General features: G+C 45.6%; 1 protein-coding gene across 1 annotated transcript in view; it reads left to right on the top strand.

Moving 5' to 3' along the window:
• SLC35F3 (solute carrier family 35 member F3) overlaps positions 1-20,819 on the top strand; it is a 61,581-nt gene that overhangs the window by 32,612 nt on the left and 8,150 nt on the right. The window contains exon 3 of the mRNA XM_058836706.1: positions 16,012-16,231. Within this exon, the coding sequence (XP_058692689.1) occupies positions 16,012-16,231 (220 nt within the window). The remainder of the gene's footprint in view (positions 1-16,011; positions 16,232-20,819) is intronic.

Raw genomic sequence — 20,819 nt, 5'->3', positions numbered from 1 at the left:
TCTGCTTTCTGCCAACATAATGCCTCAATCTCCCCCAGTTCATGTCAGAATATGACATAAGGTGTCCAGATCTTACTAGTGCCAGAGGAAGCCTGATGTGAGAAGCAGGCAAATGATGAATCTCACTGCAAAGCTCCCCTAGAAAGCTTGCAGCACTGAGCTCAGCCTGGCTGGGCTGACTTAACCAAAAGCAGTTTATTTCATAAAAGGTTGAAAGAAATCTGAGAGTCTTACAAAGATGTAAACATGCTTTTCCAGATAAAGTCAACAAGTTATTTGGTTAAATTAATCTATGTCTGAACTTAAACTGAGGTAAGTGCTTACAGAGTATGTAGGCTGTGATAAATCCCCAGCAGTAATTCTGTTAAATTTTTCAACACCCCCTGCTATGCATGTGTAAGGATTCACAGGCACACTGAAACAGGCCAGCTAACTATGCTTGTCTCCTCTGCTTTTAACCACTCTCAGAACAGCACCATGCCTCCTCCTCTCATGTTTTCTGCTATAAACCCAACCATTTTCATTTCCCAGGCAATCCACTGTTCATGGCTGCAATTGCACTAACCATGACTGCAACCAAAGGGTATCTGATCCAAATTATGTAGCACGTTCTGATGTTGGCCTCTGGAGCCACAGATCTGGGAGAGGGCCAGAAAAGCCATTTTACAATTATAGTCTGTCACAGGCCTTAAAAATTTGTTATTTAAATGAAGACAGAGCAGGCACACCCACAGGGCAGGCATTAATCATGGCTAGATAAGGTGCACTTCTCTCCTAAGTGGCAAGCTGCAAGGTTTCAGCAGGAGCTGGCTCCTGCTGCAAGGACACCCTGTGCTTCCTTCCCTCGTAGTGCTTTTACCCTGTAATAGCAGGGAGCAGATTTTTCACTGCTCTCTGTGCAGCTGCTCTGGAAATAGTGCGATGCTGGAAGCAAGGATCACAAGGTCATTTTCCAAAATGAAGGAAGGAATAAGCATGTCACAGGAGTAGAAGGTGGAAGACAAATGAGCCCGGTAATTTCATATCTGGCAAATACTTGGCTCTCCTCACTGCTGCTCGGCTTTCAGAACCAACAAGCAGGAGGGAGGCTCCTTGGACAGCCCTTCCTGTCTCGCTCAGAAAATCACAGTCCTTGCTCTCCCTCTACCCATGAAATCCAAAAAGATGCCATAAACTGCAGCTGTGTGTCACAAAGCTATTTCATTTTAGCCGAAAGTCGGTGCTGTAAGAATGGATATGCTGCATGCTTCACTGATGTAGATTAGAAGGAGCTTTACTCCTCTAGTCATAAATAGTCAAAGAGCAGAAATTACTTTTGTGACTTTAAATCTGGCTGTAGTACATGAGGGTCTTCCCTAATGTTCTTACATTTTATTTTAGAAATCTACTGTCCTAAAAGGATGTTCTTCATCAGTCAATCCCATGGTATCTGAGCATCTAAATCTAAGAAAACTCTTTAACAGGCTCTATTCCAGACATTTTATTAAAGCCATTACCAGAGGCATATCAAAATGTAATAACACAGAAGCAGATAACAGCCAGAACACTTCCAGCATGAAATGCATGATCTATTCCGATTAAGGGAAATCCATGTTAAAAGTTGTCATTTCCATTTGACACTTTCAAATGTCACAGTCATATTTCTGAGACAAAACCAGATACTGTGTTTCTGAGTCACCTCAAGTTTGTTGTCAGCAGTCAGTCTCTGCCACTTGAAAGCAAGGGATCTCTTTGCAAGTCTTCCAGGAGCTCTCACTAGACAGTGTACTTTCACCCTGAATAATCTGTATTCTTCCTCTATCTGGTCTGCTAATTCCCAACAGGTAATGATACTGTTTTCTCTCTGGAGATGTAGTCTTAGTGAATCCAAATCACCCTGCACCATCACAACATGCAGTATGGATCATTTCTTGTCACAAGGAGAAGCCCCAAATTTGTCAGACCGTGCACATGCAGTGCATTCCTAGAGGGTGGCAAAGTCTCAGCTGAGCCATGCAGATAATCAGGAGCTTACGACAGGGATTCATAAAGAAAATAGAGCAGTACTTTGGCTCTGTACTTATACCTGAGTGGTTCAGAGTGCTTTAACTAATGAAATTTTAATTAATTTTCACTGCTCCTGAACTGCTGGGAAATACACTTGTGTTACAGGCTGAGTAAAGGTACATGGCTAATTCATCCAAGTTGCGTTAAGCATGAGAGCAGGAAGAGAAAGATAAGAAAGTGGCAGCTTGTGCCAGGGGACAGGTTTCTTCACATGTGCCGTGTCCCTGGTGTCAGCAGCTGCCAGAGATAGGACAGAGCTTGGCTGAGCCCAGGGTGGTAATTCCTGTGGAGTCCAGGTCCATCTCTTCTGAGGCACCTCTGAGTGAGCGCCTCACTGACACAGATTGGGCAGAGAAGGAAGGGACGGTTTATGCTTTATTAGTCTTTCAGTAATTTTGTTCCCAAAAAGACAAGTATGGCATTTGGACCAGCAGATGGGTTTTCCAGTTCATTACCTCAGGAGTTCTGCATCTTGTGCCAAAAAGTTCCTATGTTATTACCATTACAAATAAGGGCTCCTTTCTGTTTTTCAGCCTTTCACAAAGTAAATGGGCATGTTCAGCAATGACTGGGTTGAAATCCTCATGTATGGATTCACAGCCAAGATCAGGATGGTGCTAGCAATTATATGCTCACAAGGTACCAGCTCACTCCTCCTCAGGGCAGTTTGCAAAGTGCTTCTCTGAACAGAACTGTTTTCTTTGCACTGAGGTTCACACAAAGCAGAGCCAAAAGAAACCATTTAGTAGGCAATAAAAATATAAAATAAAAAGAACAAGCACATAAAAAATGTCACTAGGAAGGAGAGCAGTGTGTGCTTAACAGCCTCATACAAACCACACTGACATTCCCCCCCACACATGCACAGCAATGACAAGATGCAACTGCTCTGTATTTTCCTACTTCTGTGGCACTAGACTCTGCCAAAGACTTTGGGTGTTTCACCACTTCTTGTCATGTCAGAGGAAAACCTTAAAAATATAAAATATTTCATATAAATAATATAACATTTCAAAACACACAGATGAGCACTCCGAAGCATCGTATCTGTGGAAGGCTTCAGATTCAAAACAAATTTCCGCCTGGCCTCTGAAGAACAGCTGTGTATTCCATCCAAACACATAAATAATAATGGTTAGCATCCTGTTCAGAGGGACTCTCGTGGCTTCCAGCAATTTTTAGTCACAAGCACCATTTAACTCTACCATCTCAAATTCAAGTCTGTTTTTTGAATATGGCAAATCTGAAACTACCTTAAGTATCCCCCACCATGATTCTCATTTCTGGTCTTTCCAGGGATTTCAGATAGATCTTACAATGTCTAAGCAGTGTAATCACCTCAGTGCCATAATCCTTTTGCTTACTTGTAGAATTAGTTAATTTCTATCTAATCTCTCTCTTTTATTTCTTCTCTGTTCTTTTTAATATCACACTTGCTTTACTCCATTCTGAATGAAGCAATTGAAGGGTAATAACCCCATTAGGTATTTATGTTACTATTTTCTGCCTAAGGAGGATGTTGGCTGGAAAGTCCAGAGTGGGACATTGACAGCAGCTGGAAGGAAAGTCAGCGCCAAAGGTGGCTGCTCTAATAGCCAACAGTGGAGGCACAAGGGTGACCCACACATGTGCCACTCCACACTTCCAGTAGGAACCAGGCAGGTAAATAAAGCTACACCATCCAGGAATTCAAATGAGCATGAGGCTCAGTAGCCACGGCAGCTGACATCTGCTTTAAAGACCTGATCCAACCGGCGCAACAATACGCGTAACAGGGGCATTGCAGCTCTTTGAACCTGTGGTACGTGTTTACTGTTTCTCCTGCTTCTGGATCCCAAGTTCACACCAGCATCATCAGGCAAGGCTCTGATGCAGTCTGTCATTCCTGACAGTGTTGGAGGATGGTAGCTGTTTATGGAGTGCTTTGTAGTTCTCCTGTGCCAGTGGCCACATGCCAGAGAAAATGCAGGTGGGCATGTGGCTGCCAATGGCAGAACTCAGCACATACCTTTTCTACCCTGTGCTTTCCCAGCCCACAGGTAGCCCTTTCTCCCATGCAAATGACACATCTCTCAAGGAGAAAACCAGCTGCAGTTTCTTTGGAATTGCAGGCTGCTGGCTTGAGCAGAGGAGGAAAAGCAAGGATTACCTACTTCCACAGTTCTGAAATGTCAAGGACTTTTCACCTGGGGTGTCTGGGGAAGGAGATGGAAATTTTCTGAGCTGCAAAATCATGTCCCTAGAAATGCTCTGTGGTAGCTCAGCTTCCTCTCTGGAGGGAAGGATCTATCACAAAACTCAGTATCCTGCTCACTTCTTTGGAGTGTATAAAGGAGAAAAGCTCACAGTCTGTGGATTTATGGATCATGAAACTGAGATTCAGCTTCTGAACCATGTAAGAATGTTGGCCCATCAATCCATAAGCATAAAAAGAGCTTGAAAGAACTATGACTATGTCAACCCCTCAGAGTGCAAGAAGACTGAAAGACAACCATGTCTTGTATTTATCCTATAGACCTGCCTCATGCTCAGAAAGAAAATGAAGTTGATGCTCTGTACATTTGTGTCTTGAGAAGAATCTTCAGAGAAGATTTCACTTTTTTATAGGATCCTCATATAATACTGCATGTAATTTTACAGATTCCTTTATAACTCTGAAAAGTAGGGAGGAGAAAATTCCTTGGAGACAAGGCTTATAAACTGGCATGTGCACAATCAGGTTTATTATTTCTTTTTAATATTTCCTCTGCAGGTCTTATTTATGAAAATAACTATAAATTATATTGTAAGGCTATGGAAGGCAAAATTCCTCTCCCTCTCTTTAAGAAAGTACTTTCTTGACAGTTAAGCTTGGGTCAGCATTGTTTTTTATGCAGTCACATAGAAGAGTTGTTAAGGGATCATATAAAGGGTCATTATTATACTTTGCTTTCTAGGATGCATTCTGAAATTTTAAAAGAAATCTTGTTCTAAGTAGATGATAGGCAAAATCCAAGAGCATACAGAGGTGAGAAAAGAAAATAAAACCACCTTTCAAGTAAAATATAATCTGGCCATTTTTTTGTTATTATTTTCTGCTGATTTTGTTCACTTCCATTATTTTCCACTATGGACTTAGTTGTTATTCATTCGGAATTCAAAAGACAAATTTCACTTAAATCGTTCAAATAAAAAAATTTCAAAACTTATTTCAGAATTTTTGTAAGTTTTTTTGTTAACCTGTACCTTTCTTCAGAAGCTTCTGATTCAGTGAATGGGCATTTTGTTTCACTGAAAATTAAATGAAAATAAACATGTGCAACTTTTTAACCAACATTTGTAGAACAATATTGTGGAGGAGATGTTACCCTCAAAAATCCAAACCACACAAGTTCCTGCAGCTCTTCACTGGAGTTATAGCTGCCTAAACCTTCATGAGTACATTCTCTTGGCATTTCAACTACTATGGCTCCATTTCTGTACTATCCAGTCCCTTAAAAATACAGTAGGTGTCAGTATTTTTTAATCTGCATGTTTACTGCTCAAACAACAAAGTGCTTACATGGGAAATTTCATGTTTCCCTTGGACAGCAGGAAATTGATTTCAAGCCATTCTCAGTTATTGTATGCCACTTGAGAGACCTTAATGTTCTTGTAGCAGAGATGAAAGCCATTCAATTTCTGTTACATATTGCTCTGGTTTTGGCACTTATACTAAGGTGTTACACAAATTTAATGCAACTAGCAACATCAAAGTTTTTTTAAGGATTAGTCTGTTCTATTCTGTTGGGAGAAGGGTCAAAACAAGCAAAGCTGCTTAGAAATCTCAATCTCAGAAGCAATGGACATCGTATTTTCTAACATCCCTCCCTTTTGGCACCAAACTCATCAGCCGTACTCGTTCACCTCATGTGACTGCTGAATTTATCAATCTTTCAGAGGCTACTTTTCAAAGATTGCTGTGCTCTGAAAGGTGCTGTTCAATCAGACTCTGGGATCAGGGTAGATGCCATCACAGTGTCTTGAGACCTCCTCATTCCACTTCCATGGTCCCCTCCTTGCTCTGCTGCTGTGTGCAGGATTTGGATGACTTTGCTGTAGAACAAAAAGTAAGAGAGTACAGGGCAGAGAGTACTCTGGTTTTGTGTTAAATGGACATCAGCAACGCAACTAAAAAGGCAAACAAATTTCACACAGAAAAGATTCACCTGTTCTTGAGAGGAGGTACTCTAAAAATGACCACAAATACAAGAATTTAGAAAAAATTATTTCCTTTCTATATCCCATTTACTTAATGCATCTAGAGGCAATTAGTGCATTGTAAATGTCAGCTTCTTTGTTATGTCAGCAAACTCTCAGCTTTGTTTTTTGTATAGCTTTCTTTTCATAGACTAGCTGCCAAGTTAATGGTGTGTGTTTTGGTATCTCCTGACTCACCAAGTGATACCAAAAGGCACTGAGTGTGCTTTCCTGTTCCTAACTATCTCCAGTATCCCATCATGGCACTGAACAATTAGTACTTAGGCTATGAAGTCAATTATTTTATGCCCTTGGCCCAAGGCTGGCAGTGCCAGGTGTAGGCACTAACAGGGCTCTTTGCCCAGCTGGAGCCATATCTCCACACAAAGTCTCCCTGACAATCCACAGGCATAAAGGTGCAAATGAAATATGTGTGTGAGGGTATATATGTGTGTTTCAGTAACAGCTGTCTCAGGGTGTTCGCATAGCCAATTTTATCATTGAGATACTTCTCTCCTCTTTGTTTTGCCTCTTGTCTTGTTCCTTCTCCCAAGACACAGCAGCACTGCTCCCCCTCCTATCAGCACTGTACTTCTATATCAGCAGAGCACAGAAGCCAAAACAACAACTACTAGAAAAGCACTTTATTCTTGCATACTTTTTTTTGGTCTGCCTATGCCAACCACTACAAAAATCCAATTTACAGGAGGCCAGCTGGCCAATTTCTTCTAAAAGTTTCATTCTGACTGTTCCAAAAAGTACTAAGTGGTTCAGGTCATAGCTGAAGAGGACAAGCTGGATATAAATCACATCAGGCCATGCTTAAGATATCCACAAGCAATTGCTGCAGAGTTTCAGAGTCTGCAGGCCTTTCACACCCAGAACATCCACTGACGTCAATGGAAATTTTGGATGATGATGGAGAGCAGTGATGATGTTGACTCCGGCAGTCAAAGCCTTGAGAGTCTAATGTTTAGGTTTTCTCTGCCTCAGTTTGTATATGCTGTCCCTCACCACACGCCAAATGCCGCACAAATGCTTGACTGCATTTACCTCAACACAGCCCTGGGAAATAACAGCGAGCCTGTACCCTCATACCCCACTGCCAAGGGGGGACAGGCTGGCTGGGGGACTTGTCCAAGCTCACACTGAAAATTTGTGATAAACCGTCACTATGGACCTCAAATTCTGCCTCCTAGTGCCCTTTCCAAGTGCTTTCCCTGGAAGGCTTTCCACGCTTTTCATCTTCTCAGTAAATGAAGTACTGAAGCATTGCATAAAGAGCCTCTCCAGACTGCTGGGACCTGCAGGGAATTGCCTAATCCACTTGGGTTACATCAAAAGTAATGTGGGTTTGTGGTTCAGTAGTTCTTCCAAATAACAGTTTGATTAACTAACATTTGAAAGGCCAACAGTAGCAAATCCATTCACACTGGACCATGCAGGACACAGTTTAGCTGTGGCTTTGGTGCCAGTGTATCTCCCAGGCCACCCAAGACACAGCCCCTGCTCCTTAGTGCAACACCCACCTGCAGTGGTCAAGGAAAAAGGCCCTGAAGCAGATGTTCTGATAGCTGGGATGCCCTTCCCCAGAGCTGGGCTGTCCCCCCAGCTGGGCCCAGGTGGCTGAGGAGGCTGGTGATGCTGAGGAGCTGTGCTGCCGTGTTGCTCTCTGTCTGGGAGAAGCTGCACATGCAGAGGTGAGAGGCCTTCCCTTCAGGCAGGCAGAGCCCCAAGGGTTTTTCTAATTGCAGCTGCAGAGGATAAAAGTGAGGAACAAGATCCTTTAGGGGAAAGGTCCCTCTTGAGACCCAGAAGCCCCAGGCCACTTCCACGTGACTGGTGCAGTGGGAGATCCTCAGGAAGGTCTGAATTCATCAGCACTAAGTTGCTACAAGCAGTCAGCATCCTGCTTTTGAGGGTGGCAGCAGTCATTAGGTGCATGGTACAAGCAGGAGCATTCCTGCTGGGCTTAGGCCTTAAGGACACCCACTCACCAGCCAGTCTCCTGGGATGAAAATATTTGCAAGTGCCTGCAACACCTGGCTATGTCAGCATGCTCCTTGAACTGAGCATTCCTTGTCCTTGTTGCTCCTTGATGAACCCAGGATGAGGAAGAGGTTCAGTCTTTAACTAGTAGTTCAGTCTTTAACTAGCAATGGTCATCTTCAAATTTTATGGCCAGCCATTGTCACTGCACAAATCAGATTTAAAGAATCAATGTGGCATTTGCTTTGGGCAAGAAGGCTGTTTTAAGGGAATTACAGAGCCCTGTTATGGATTCCCTATTTCATTCTTGGGCTTTTGTGAGCTCTTGAGTAAATGCTGTCTGATGATGTGGTGCTGCTCATTTTCTCAGCTTGCTCCACAGCTCCCTAAGGACTGTCATTAGCTTCCATACAGATCATGAATTGCTCCTCACAGCCTGCCGTGGCTGCCTGTGCCTGGCTGTACATGGTGCTGTTGGAGCTGGCAGTACTTTGCCTGTACTCCATTCGGGCATGCTCCTCATCCCACCCCGCTGTGCAAATGGGTCTGTTCCCTCCAGCTCATCTTCCAGCCCCATCTCAAACACCAGCAGGAACTGTCCCTCTGCTTGCATAGTAACCCCCAGGAGCCTTTGGAGCTTTCATTCCCTTCCTTCCCCTTTCAGCTTCAGGCACTGTGGCTGTGGAGGGGAATGTCTAATGTGAGCACCTCAGGGCCACTGCTCTGCTGGGCTCTAACAAAGATTTGAGGCCAATCTTGAGTGCTACACCAGATCAGGTCAAGGGTTGCATTTCTTCTGGGCTAAGAAAAAAAGGTGCTCCTCAAAGCAGTCTTTGAGTGTAACTAAAAAGCTCGTTTTTGTGTTCAAGTGTGATGCCTGCCTGGTGTCTGTGGGTGTTTGGAGCTCGCACATAGCAACAGTCTTACATTTTATTTGTATAATGCCAGTTGTCTAGAAGAGCATAAAGTACTTCAGGCTCTGGGTACCTCTGGGATGTAAAGGCAGAAAATGTTGGATAATTCATGATAATTTCAGATGCATGACTGCTGAAGGTATCTTGTCACATTAAAAGCTTCTTGCCAGGAATACTTGCTGGATTTTCTGAAATGTGGTTCGGTCTTGTTCTTTTAAACTTTTTTTTTATTTATATGTTAGTTTAAACAGTCTCTCATTAAGGTTTCTGAGTCTGTTCTAAGACTTGTCTTGAAAATATGTATTCAGGTGGTTTGTGAGATTTGTATTATTTGCTTCTTTTGGAGCCATTCTGGTGTATTATGTAAATCCATAGCTAAGCATTTCCTGGGACCATTTATTGTGCAAACGTCTAGTATGGCACATGCACAGAGCTGAGCAAAACCAATTGCTTCTGTCTCTCTAGTTCAGAGAAGGTCAGTCTGGGCATTTCTTATTTCATTTATTTTTTGTTTAATTTAAGAGAAAACAATTTTCTCATTCCATTACTTATTAGAATGTATTTTCTGCAAATGAGCTGGAAACTCCCAGAACAGATAAAAGTTTAAAGGCAGAACACCAGCCCCAAACTAAGTGCAGAAACAAGTAATCAAGTCAGTCACAGGCACAGACATTTAAAAGTGGCAGCTGTATGCTTGATTGGCTTCTGTGGTAATTTCTTGCATTTAATAATGTGCTTGCAGAAAAATATGCATGTGACAATGGGCATTAAAAAGCCATTAGAGTATTTCAGATAAGCCACCCTTTACATCTGTCTCTGGAAACCAGTGCTGTCACTTGGGCTGATGTTACCTCCAGGGCTGCAGTGCCACCATTCCCATTAGGAAGGGTATTACAAGAGACTGAAGGGCCAGGGTTTGCAGCCCTAGTTCACTCCCCAGCATGGACAGACTGGACTGGATAAGTACAGACATCTCTGAGGAGCAACAGGTCCGTGGCCATGGGCTGCAGCGTTCCTCAAAGGCCCTGCAGACAGCAGGGCAAGGCACACCAGCACACCCAGGACAAGTCTCAGACCTCTGCGCCATGGAAACTAAGGAGAAGCTTGTGCCTTCCCAGCACCTGGAAGCAGTTTTCCTGAGGAAAGCTTCAGGCAGGGGCATACAGGTTTTTTTGTAGGAGCTTCAGAGCAGCGGGGCAATAAAAGCCATGGCAGGAGTCCTGGGCATCTCTCTGCAAAGTGCTGAGGCTAGCGGGTTTGTTCACAGCATTTTATGATCTGGGACACACCACAGGAGCCTCCGTGCAACTGTTCTGCTGGCATGTGAACCTGTGGTGACTCAGGAAAAAGGCCCTCAGGGACTGTCTTGATAAGTAACAGGAGCTGGCTATAAAATAAACATGCAGGAAAAGCAATTCCCCATATCTCTGAAGGTGCAATCAACAGGCAGCCCTCATCCTGCTACTTTAAAGCACCCAGGGACTTTGTTTCTCTGTGCCCCAGCTGGCACATCTGTAAAATGGGTTTCATTACCTCACCCTTTTCTTGCACTGCTTTGAAATCCACCCACCTGAGCAGCCAGTTTTGTCATGGCTGCCTTTTGGGTCAGTGCTGGCTCAAAGGGGAAGGAAGCAAAGCTAGAGGCATGATCCTTTTTTCTGAAAAACACATCTTTACTTTCCTGGGCACCGTTTTGATATTGAAGAACATATCGAGTTAACTGGCATTTTTTTATCTGTCCAGCAGTCATAACTACCTCTACTTGTGAGCTTAATGCATGAGAGATGCTGTGGTCCTAACAGGATGAATTACAAAAAACTTCCTTGTTGGTTTTTTTCACTGGAAGAAATTAGACTTGAGTCTAGTTTCCTTCTCTCCTATTACTGTCAACGCATCTTGTCTGTCTGCTTTGCTTTTGCTTACAACTGGCTTGTGAATCCTCACAGAAGACATGGCATGACATTTTAGTCCATGTCTTTTTTTTGTACATTGAGCAGAAAATGTAAGACTGTTGCACATCTGCAGATTATTTATCCATACAGGCCTAATTGGTGCAGGGATTAGCAAAACATGCTTTGCCTGCCAATCTCTAATCAAGAAGACGGATTCACTGGCACAGTGGTGGCTTTGCTGTGCTCCAGGGAGGTGATGCTCACTCTGCTGAAAATCAGAAGCAATTTAGCCAAATTCAATTTGCAGGTACAGACCTTGCAAGGTCAAAGTAAGAAGCACAGTCTACAAAGAAATAATATTACCCTGTAAGAGCAACAGCCGCTCCAAATCTGGTTTGGAGGAAGAGGAAGAAGCTCCAGTATGAGCACTGAGAAAATGAAAAAATTCTAGCAAAAATTAACAGTCTGGAAAGGAGAAATAACTGGCTTGTCCAAAGTATTCCCATAGGATGTGTATTACTCCCAGAAATTTTCTACTTTACTGCAAATTTTCCAAAGATGTAATGGCAGTTTCAATGGCTTACAAATCTTTTTGGCATAGGTTTGTTCTGCAGGGAGTATCAAGAGACCAAACACCTGCCCTGGGACAACACACTGTGTGTACTTTTTCTGGTTGCTGTCTACCTTTCCTCTTCATAGGTGAGATTTTGGTTTAGCAAATAGGGAAAAAAAACATTCATTCCAGTGCTGGCAAGATTTTATAAATTCATTTGCACCAAGTTCAGAGAAGTAGGGAAACATTGCAACTTCCTAGCAATGGTTAAAGACAAAACAGGCAGTGGATGGTGAATAGTGTTAAATATGTAATTGTGAAATCAGTGAGGAAAAAGTGGAGCTTTACTGTCATATTTCATTTGCAAGTTTTATTTAACTGCAACACCTGCTTTCAATATAATTAACTCTTACTTAGCATAGCATTTTGGCACTGATGACTACTGGTTTACTTCACTGGGGATGCTTGATTCCAATGATGGAGTTATTTTGCTAGTATTGTGCTGGAGACTTGCCTAATAGAGTAGAGCTAATTTGCCATTTGCTGGGTTAATGAAGACACACACTAAAAAGAGTTATGAGGAAGAACAAGATGTAGTAGATGAAAGCTAAAGAAACCAGCAAACAATTTAGAGTTAAGACACCAAGAGAAGATTGTTGTGCCTTAGGCTTTTCTGTAGTATCTTTTACCCCAGTTCCTGTAGTACCCTAGCAGCCTTCAGGGTGTCTGAACATGGACATGGCACTTCTAGGTGGAAGCAAACTTTTCTATATTGCTGCTGCAGCAATTAAGCCAGAACATTTCCCTTCCAGTCTCCTTCCTCTGACATTTCCATTCCAGTCTTACACAGACCTTGGCTGTTGCCTTTGTTAATGCCTTGCATTTATATTTTAAACCAATCGCTGTGATTACAGTGGAACGTCAGCTCATGATGGCAGAATCAAGGAAAATAATGCAGGAAGATTATCTCAAAAAATACAGCATTACACCCTGCAATGCCACAGCTCCTTGCTGTGTGCTGCCACACCATCTGCACACAGCATGGCACTTGCAGGAATTTACTCCTCTCTGCAGGGCAGCTTCTCTGCCAAAGAGGAGCCATGCTCAGGATTCACAGGGCCAGGGTGCACATGAACTTTGCATCAACTTTCCCCAATAGCCTTTCTGGCTGTTGTCCACACCAAAGTCCCATTGTTCCATGGGCAAAGCATGGTGTTCCCAGCAAGGTAAAAAATGTATAATCAAGAGAGCACCAAAGCAGCTTTCAGGCTGAGGAGGCAGGCAGGAGCAGCAGGTGCAGGATTTCTGGTAATGTGACCAGGAATAGGTTTGGTCAGTCTAAGATGACAATTTCTCTTTTAACACAGTGTGGGGGTCAACAAGATGGATGTGCCCGTGTCTGTGCTGGGCCCAGAAATAAGTGGACAGCAGGAGCAGCTGTGTTCAAAAGTTCTGACAAATTATTTAAGCTGAAGGTTGTTTTTTCTAGAGCCACCCCTGACTGTTTTGAGTTTACAGCGTAGGTTATACCACAGTCCTGCCTTGCTTCCCATAACTTTTTATCCAGTTACTCACTGAAAACTCTTCATCAAATGCTTCCTGGTATAGCTTCACAAGCTGTGCTATGGCATCAAGGGAAAATCAGTTTTCCCAGTAAGCAGTGGCAAACCGGGGAGACAATTAATTGTGAGAGTATTATTTATAATACTCTCTATATACTATATACCCTCTATAATACATATTTATTGTATGGCACGTAGACGAAATACGCCACATTCTCCCAGATGCTCCTCATACTTCAGTGAGGATGCCAGGTCCAAGGCAGCCATCTAACCCATCTACAGGAGTGTCCCTGTTTGGAACAACAGGGCTCACTGCGGATGTGGGTGCATGGCTGGCAGCACTCCCCACAGCCCCGGGAGTCCCCGGGGAGAAGCTTCCTTACAGCTCTGTGCTGGAGAAGGAAATCTCTGCCATAAGGAGGTCTCCTTTGACAGCTGGAGCCAGCCTACGAAAAGTAATTCACTCTTGGTGAAGCCAGACAAAACAGCTAAAAGGAAACTTTATTGTATAGGGCAGAGAGACACTCAAAGTGAGCACTGAAGCTCAGGGTCATGATCCATGTCAGGGCAAGGCTGTCCTTTGAGGCAGCATGGCACTACACTGGATGCTTCAGGGATCCAGGCTGTGGTATCATAGGAATCCAGTGTTATTTACTGAACAAGAATCAAGCCCACAAGACAGTAAAAGCACATGTTTTTACTGTATATGAAATAGTGATAGCCAATTCTATATGTGGGGAACAGATTTTTAGCAGGAGGAATTTTTTTTCCCCAGGATGAATCCCAACATTATAAATTCCATTTTTGTCCTTTCATTTGAGTACAGCCTTCCTGTTCCTCTCATACTAATCTTGCTTCACATCATTTAATTTAAACTGTGCCTGTGTTTTTTGTTTTCAGAGCATGAGGCTGACTGTCTATGACACTCTGGCAGTGGAACCCTCCATGGTGTTTTAGGAAGCAGGTTTAAGCCTCTAATGAAGTTTTGGACTGGCTTTTTCAATGTGTCTCTGCTTCCTTTTGCACTCCCTGTGTCCCCTGTGGCAAGTGGCTGGTACAGTCACTGCCCTGACATCTGCTGTACATCACAGGATGTGCAGGACTGAAGGGCAGACCTGAAGTGGGTAGAGTGTTTGTGGAAGGGGAGAATGGATCAGGGGCACATGCTGAGCACAGGCAGCATCTGTCAGGGTCGTGAGCATCCCTGAACAGCCCAGCACAGCCCCAGCAGTCGGGCTGTGGGTTGTAGTGCAGATGGGCAGCTCTTTTACTGATTCAGAGAGGCAGGGAACAGGTTTGGCAGGGAACAGGCTGCTGCCAGCAGGCAATTTTGCAGAGGACAAGGGACACTGAGCAACACAATGCAGAACTAGCAGCTCATATTGAAGTGTCCATGTACAGCAGCCGAAGTACAGGGTCACCACATCCAGAGATGGGCAAGTTCTGCATAGCTATGATTTGATACGAGGGACTGGCAAGCAACAAAATCCAGTAAACACAAAAAATGTGTTTCTTCTACCTTGCAGTCTTGTACCTGCTGTAGCAGAGGGGCTGCAGGCCGATGTAGACTTGTGGATACAGAGATCTGATGAAGCTCAAAGAATGGATGGGGGTTTTTTGGGTATTCATTTGGTACAGCCCTGTCTTCTGGGAAAGTGGATCAAAAAAATGCTTTCATCAGTGTCCAAATAATGATCTTTACATGCCCAGTCTCTGGAAACAAACAGCTTGAAATTCATGACAGCAGTGAAAACCTATTCCTCCATCATTGTCAGCAGGAAATTTAATTCTGCTCAGGTTTTGTCTCAACACCCCAATAAAGTGTTTCAGGGCCCCGGGGAGTTTGCAGGTTTGAAAGTGAGGAATGGCACTGCAGGCCAGGGCACTGTGCTGGCTGCCCCACACACACCTTGCAGGCTGCTGGCCACAGCCCCAGCCCCGCAGGCTGATTGATTCCTTCTTTGTGTTCCTGATTTTCCACGCAGCTGGCAGCTTCCAGCTGTGCTGCCAGGCAGGCACAGGCTGCAGGCAGGTTTCCCCCCATGCCAGCCCTGCCAGCAGGGCCAGGCTGTACCCCATCAGCTCCTGTGTCCTGTTGTCCACTGCTGCCTTCGGGACACAAACAAACTGCTGGTGCTTCTGCTCGTTGCACCGGGGCTGAACCTGCTCAGGGATTCACAGCATCCCCAGCCTGGACTGCACACATGAGCTCCTGACTCCCCACTGCTGCTCCAGCGTGTTCCCAGGTGCTACCATGCCACATTCTCACCTCAGGGGGAGCAGGCAGCTGCTTGCTGCCCCCTCCTGCTCCTGCCCTGATACTGTTGGAGATCTGAGCCAGGTCCCACCCCTTGGGTGGAAAAGCCCCAGACTGGGCTCCTGCAAGGCTTCTCCCAAGCCCCACATAGCAGATCAGATGGGCACCAGCTTCCCATGGCTTCAGCAGGAGCGAGGAGCTAGGGGCTTTGCCAACCCTGGGCCCTCAGCATCCTGGTGCCCACAGGGGTGAAGGGAGGAGGATGGCCCCACACTCCTTTGCCCCACAAAATGTTCACTGTGAAGGGTCTGGCGGAAAGAGTGAGATTTCACCTCCTGTCATCACCTCTCCCTTTGCTCTTTCTTTGCAGCCCCCTCCCGTGTTTGCAGCCCCTGCCTGTTTGTACCCTGCGCAGGTGCTGGCTGTTGCAGCAGAAGCTGAAACTTGTTTTTTTTCTCCTCTTTAAGGTGTGTGCCTCTCTTTCCCCAAAGGAAAAGAAGAGGAGCAAAAAAAAGCCATATATTTGCTGCAGACTGTGACTGGCTTATGTAATAACACTGCCTTTCTCTCCTTGTTTTAGGGAGTGCTGCCGATTTTTTGGAGACAATGGCTTGACTTTGAAGGTGTTTTTTACCAAGGCAGCACCCTTTGGTGTTCTTTGGACACTCACAAACTACCTTTACTTACATGCAATAAAGAAAATAAACACTACGGATGTCTCCGTGTTGTTCTGCTGCAACAAAGCTTTTGTGTTCTTGCTTTCATGGATCGTTCTGAGGGACAGGTTCATGGGAGTGAGGGTAAGTGACTCCTTATCTCTGTCTCCCCTCTTCCCCCTCACCCTTGTGTCTTTCCTTTACCCCTTGCCTCCTGCCAGCTGGGTCAAGCAGCAGCCATGCAGACAGAAGTCCTTGTGGAGCAGGGATGAATCTTCCCCTGCAGCCTTCCCAGGTGCCTGTGAGCTCCTGGAGCCCCTGGCTCCAATACTTCTGTGCATATTCCATCAGGAAAGAGGTAACTTGCTCCAGAGTATGGCACAAAGGATATATGTGCTGTCCCTGTGCTGCTGTGGAGGTGTGTCAGCCCTTGCCAATGCCTTCCAAGTGATGATTCCTAGGCCAGCACCAGGCCTGCTTGTTTTTTAACTGCACTTTCTCGCAAGCCCTGGCTACACACTTCTGGTCCCATCCTGGGAATTTAACAGTGATTTAATAATCACTTTTCTACGTGTGACAGCAGGCTTGCAGGGTGGGACAGTTGTCTCTTGCAGGTGTCAGGTAGCAGCAGCTGTGGACAGAAGAAGAGAGCTGGGCTGCCCTCGCCCACCTGTGGCCAAAATGTGTGTCTGCTCCTGTCACTGATGGAAGATCGGTGTCCACAAGGACATGAATTTGGCCAGCAGCTGTAGGCTGCTCTTCTGGTGCTCTTCAAATGTTTGCATTTAGTTCTGCATCCTATGTGAATGCCGCTGCAGCAGCAGCATCAGAGCCATGTGCAGGGGGTTCGTCACCCCTCAGCTCCCTGCTGACCCTGCTGCCATTCTAGCAGCCCTCAGCATATTTTTGGCAGCAGTGTGTGGGTGGGTAACCCACCAGCCCGGGGCCAAGGAGCTCCTGCCAGGGCCAGGATCAACTGCAAGGAAAAGGCACCAGTGGGTCCCTCCATCCTTACTTCACCAATTAATATTAATTAATAATCAAGATCAACAGCAATAACTGTAATTATTCCTGTCTCCTGCCCACTAAAGGAGGTCCCCGCTCGGGCTGGTAGTGCTAAGAAGAGATTGTTGCGTGGAGCAGCTGAGAGTTAACTTTTCAGGAAGTATTCCTCTCTGGCAGGAGAATTTGGCAGGAGAGTTTGGCCAGCCTTTCAGTGGTGGCAGCCAAGAGGCTGCTCAGGGGATGGTTGCAAAATGTACCTGCCAAAAGTTTGGCGTGGCCAGCTGGTGTCTGCCCACCCCTCTGCCCAAGCAGCCCTACCCTAAAAACAAACTAACAGTGTTTTTTGAGTGCAGAAGCAAGGATATCCTGAAATGATCCTGGAAGTCTCATTGTTATCTCATTGTTACCAAAGCTGGATGTGCTGGCCATTTAGATAAATGAAAATATAAAAAGGTCTTTTGTGTCTTCGTCTCTCTTGTGGCACTGTCAGCTGTAGCACTGGTGGGACACCAGGAGAGATGGTATATGGAGGGGTGACCACTGCAGTCTGCACCTACAGCTTGCTGCTCAATCTGAATGTGCCATCTCTCACCCTGGAATATGGCTGTGGCATGGAGGGATAGAATCCAACCTGTGTGTGTAGGGATACCCACATGGGCGCGTGCATGCTGGAGCTGAGGTGCTCCTTGGGCTCTCCTGAGTGCATGGCCGTGATGGAAGAGCACATCCATGCTGGTCAGGGACTTTCCAGCAGCTTCTTGGGCAGGTTGTCTTGTGCCATGGCAGGGGACATGCACTGGGGGATGAATCCTGTTCTGTATGACTCCCTTCTCCAAGGGGCAGAAGGAGTGGAAGGAGCAGAGAAGCAGACCCAAGTGGCGGTCCCAGCCGTGTCCAGCTGTCTTCTATTTCCTATCTGCACTACTTTGGGAAAGCAGCAAGAAGGAGAGAAGTGGAACAGGGGCCAGGGCAGTGGTGGCTGTGTGATACTCCTGTCATGTGTTCCAGCCTCTCCTTGTGGAACCTGGCATTGTGATATTTTGTCAGGGGGGCTTCCCGAGAAGGATCAAGCTGTCTCCTGAATCCAAGAAGGAACACAGCTCTCTCCTTCCCAGGTGACAGGCCAGCAATGAACCTGGGTGCAGGGAGAAGGGATTTGCAGACAGACTGGGCTATTTGCTCTTAAACAGTTGTGGCATCCTGACCTGTGGCAATATGAGAGTGAGGAGGCACTTGTCTTTAGGGATTGGAAGGGCACATGGCTGCACAGCAGTTCTACCACCCAGCTTTGTGTGGCATAGTGGGAGTGCCAGGGCACTCCTGTCTGCAGAGGACATGGAGTCTTAGGAGAGAATCCTTTTCTTCCCTCTTTCCTCTCTTTTCTGTACAGCCCATGTGAAAAGCAGCAGGCAGAAAGTTTTGCTGCTGGGGATAGCCTCAGGATGACCCCAACACACTGCCTTCTTCCTGGGACTGGCAACCAGGAGGAAAGACAGCTGCTGGGGCTTCACTGGGAGTGACAGCATTTCCACCACACAGCCTGGCCCCAAAGCATGTGGTCCCTCAGGGCCACCCTCTGTCAGAGCTGCTGACCCTCTTGAAAGCACCCTTTGCAAGGGTACTGGCAGATAAGGCTGCAAGGGGGAGAGTGCCTTCCCATGCTCCTGCTCCACCCCCACACCAGTGCAGCAGGATGGATAGTGCCACAGCAAAGCTCTGACTGCACATTTGGGTGTCTCTGTTCATGCCCACTGACAGAGACAAGGTGAGAAAGGCTCAGTGGGGTTAAAGCAAGTACAAGTACCCTATTTGACCTTCAGAAGTGTAACTACTAGCTCTATAAGCACATCAATCACAATTTCGTTGAAGTTTAAATGTAAGGGCAAGCTACAAGTTCCTATCTTTGCCATTCAGGTACTTTTAAGTGTCGTCATCTCCCCTAACAAAGTTGAGATTTTCCCCTTGCCCTTCATTGTGCCCTGAGAAGGACTGACTGGGCTGTGAGCTGTCAAAGACACACACATAATGAAGCTGTGTCTGTACCAGTGCCTCTGCAAACCCTGCAGTGCTGTGACATCTGTGGGCACTGTGGTGTGTGAGCAGCCTGTCACCACCACTAACAATGTGCTTGATAGAAAGGCTGAAAGGCTTTCAGAGCAGGTGTATGTGACACCCCTGGCAGGTCAACAGGAGACTGCAAAGTGAGGCCAAGACTCGTCTGACACTTGTGACATGCTTGATGGAATAGGCAAGGACCTCTGCCCCAGCAGAACTGTTTGCAGACTGCATTTATTTGCTTCAATCTTTGACTTTGGTGTTTCCCTCCACAGTACGGTTAATAAAACAGCTCAGGATCAAAGAGAGCCATCACCTGCAAGTGCTTCCTATGTACACAACATATAGACAAGCACATCTGCCTGTGGGACTTGGAAATACATAACCTATCAGATCTCAAACTGTGGAGGCATGGAAGGTGCTCTGAAGCTGATCAGCTCCTGATGTTAAAAGCAAAGCTGGAGACTTTTCATTCTGCAGTTCATGCATGCACCCCTCAAGTTTCCAGTGCAGAGGCATTACAGCTGCCTGTGGGGTTTGAGGCAGGCTCCCTCCACTGGTGCACCTGTAGGTGCCAGCTGGATGGTACAGCCTAAAATGTGTTTGTGGTCCTCAACCCTTCGGTGAAGGCTGGACAACAAGCCCCTCCATGGTGAAGGAGGACAGCCACAACTGGAGCAGCTGCTAGAGGAAATGCTGCATCTTCCACTCTTTGTCAACTCATCTGTAGCACAGGTGATGTTGAAGGAAGGTATGGAGTTGCCATCTTTCAGCTAAGCCTGAGCCATGGACCTTGCAGCTCTCTAAGAGCCATAGTGAGTCAGAGGAGAGGTGCCTCTGCCCCAGAAGCCTCCCTGCAGCAGCTGCTTCTAGTGGACACCTAGAAAAATCTAAATAGGAAAAGCCTGTAATGATATTTCCTCATGAGACTTTCCAGCCTCCAACAATTTGAGGGTCAAGGACTTCCTGAGATGGAAGCAGTGTTTCTATAGCTAATAGTCATTGACTGAATTTTTTTCTTCCATTAATTTATCATTGTAAACTTTTCACATCCACAGGGTGCAACAGCAAATCTTTCCTTCACTTAATTATGTGTTGGGTGAAGGCAAATTTCTTCTTCCTTTTTCTGCACTTGCCTCATGCTTGTCTCATTCAATGACCTTTTTTCTTGTGCCTCTGAAACCACACAGAGTGTCTGGATTTTTATTTGACAAGCATCAGCACACTGGTGAGAGAACTGCTCCACACTGCTGTAGAGCCATGCAGGGAGGGGTTCTCTCCTTGCCTTCAAAATAAGTCTATCCTGGACCAATGGGCCCAGTTACAACACCAGAAAACTTCACTTTAGAAGTGATGTCCAACAGCTGTGCATGTAGAGTCCAAATGCCAACAGGGCTGCAAGCCAAGATGCTGTATCTGGACCTCTGCAAATCTAAAGTGTGTATACCCAGCCTTTGCAGGTTGTACTGGGCTCCACCCTGTTCAAGTCAGAAATCAGCATTCTGCCTTTATGCCACCCTGCCATTATACAGCAACACCTGTGGAGAAATTGATAAGGTTTTGTTTGCAAAACTAGGCCATTTTTGTGTTAGGTGAGATTGAAGGCATTGATGTCAGTGTGCGGGAAGGATGTGCTGGATGATTGTCTCAGCTGGTTTCTGGGTGTCCCCTG

Source organism: Poecile atricapillus, chromosome 3, assembly GCF_030490865.1.
Source record: "Poecile atricapillus isolate bPoeAtr1 chromosome 3, bPoeAtr1.hap1, whole genome shotgun sequence".
Taxonomy (NCBI): Eukaryota; Metazoa; Chordata; class Aves; order Passeriformes; family Paridae; genus Poecile; species Poecile atricapillus.
This window is presented reverse-complemented; position numbering and strand designations above follow the sequence as displayed.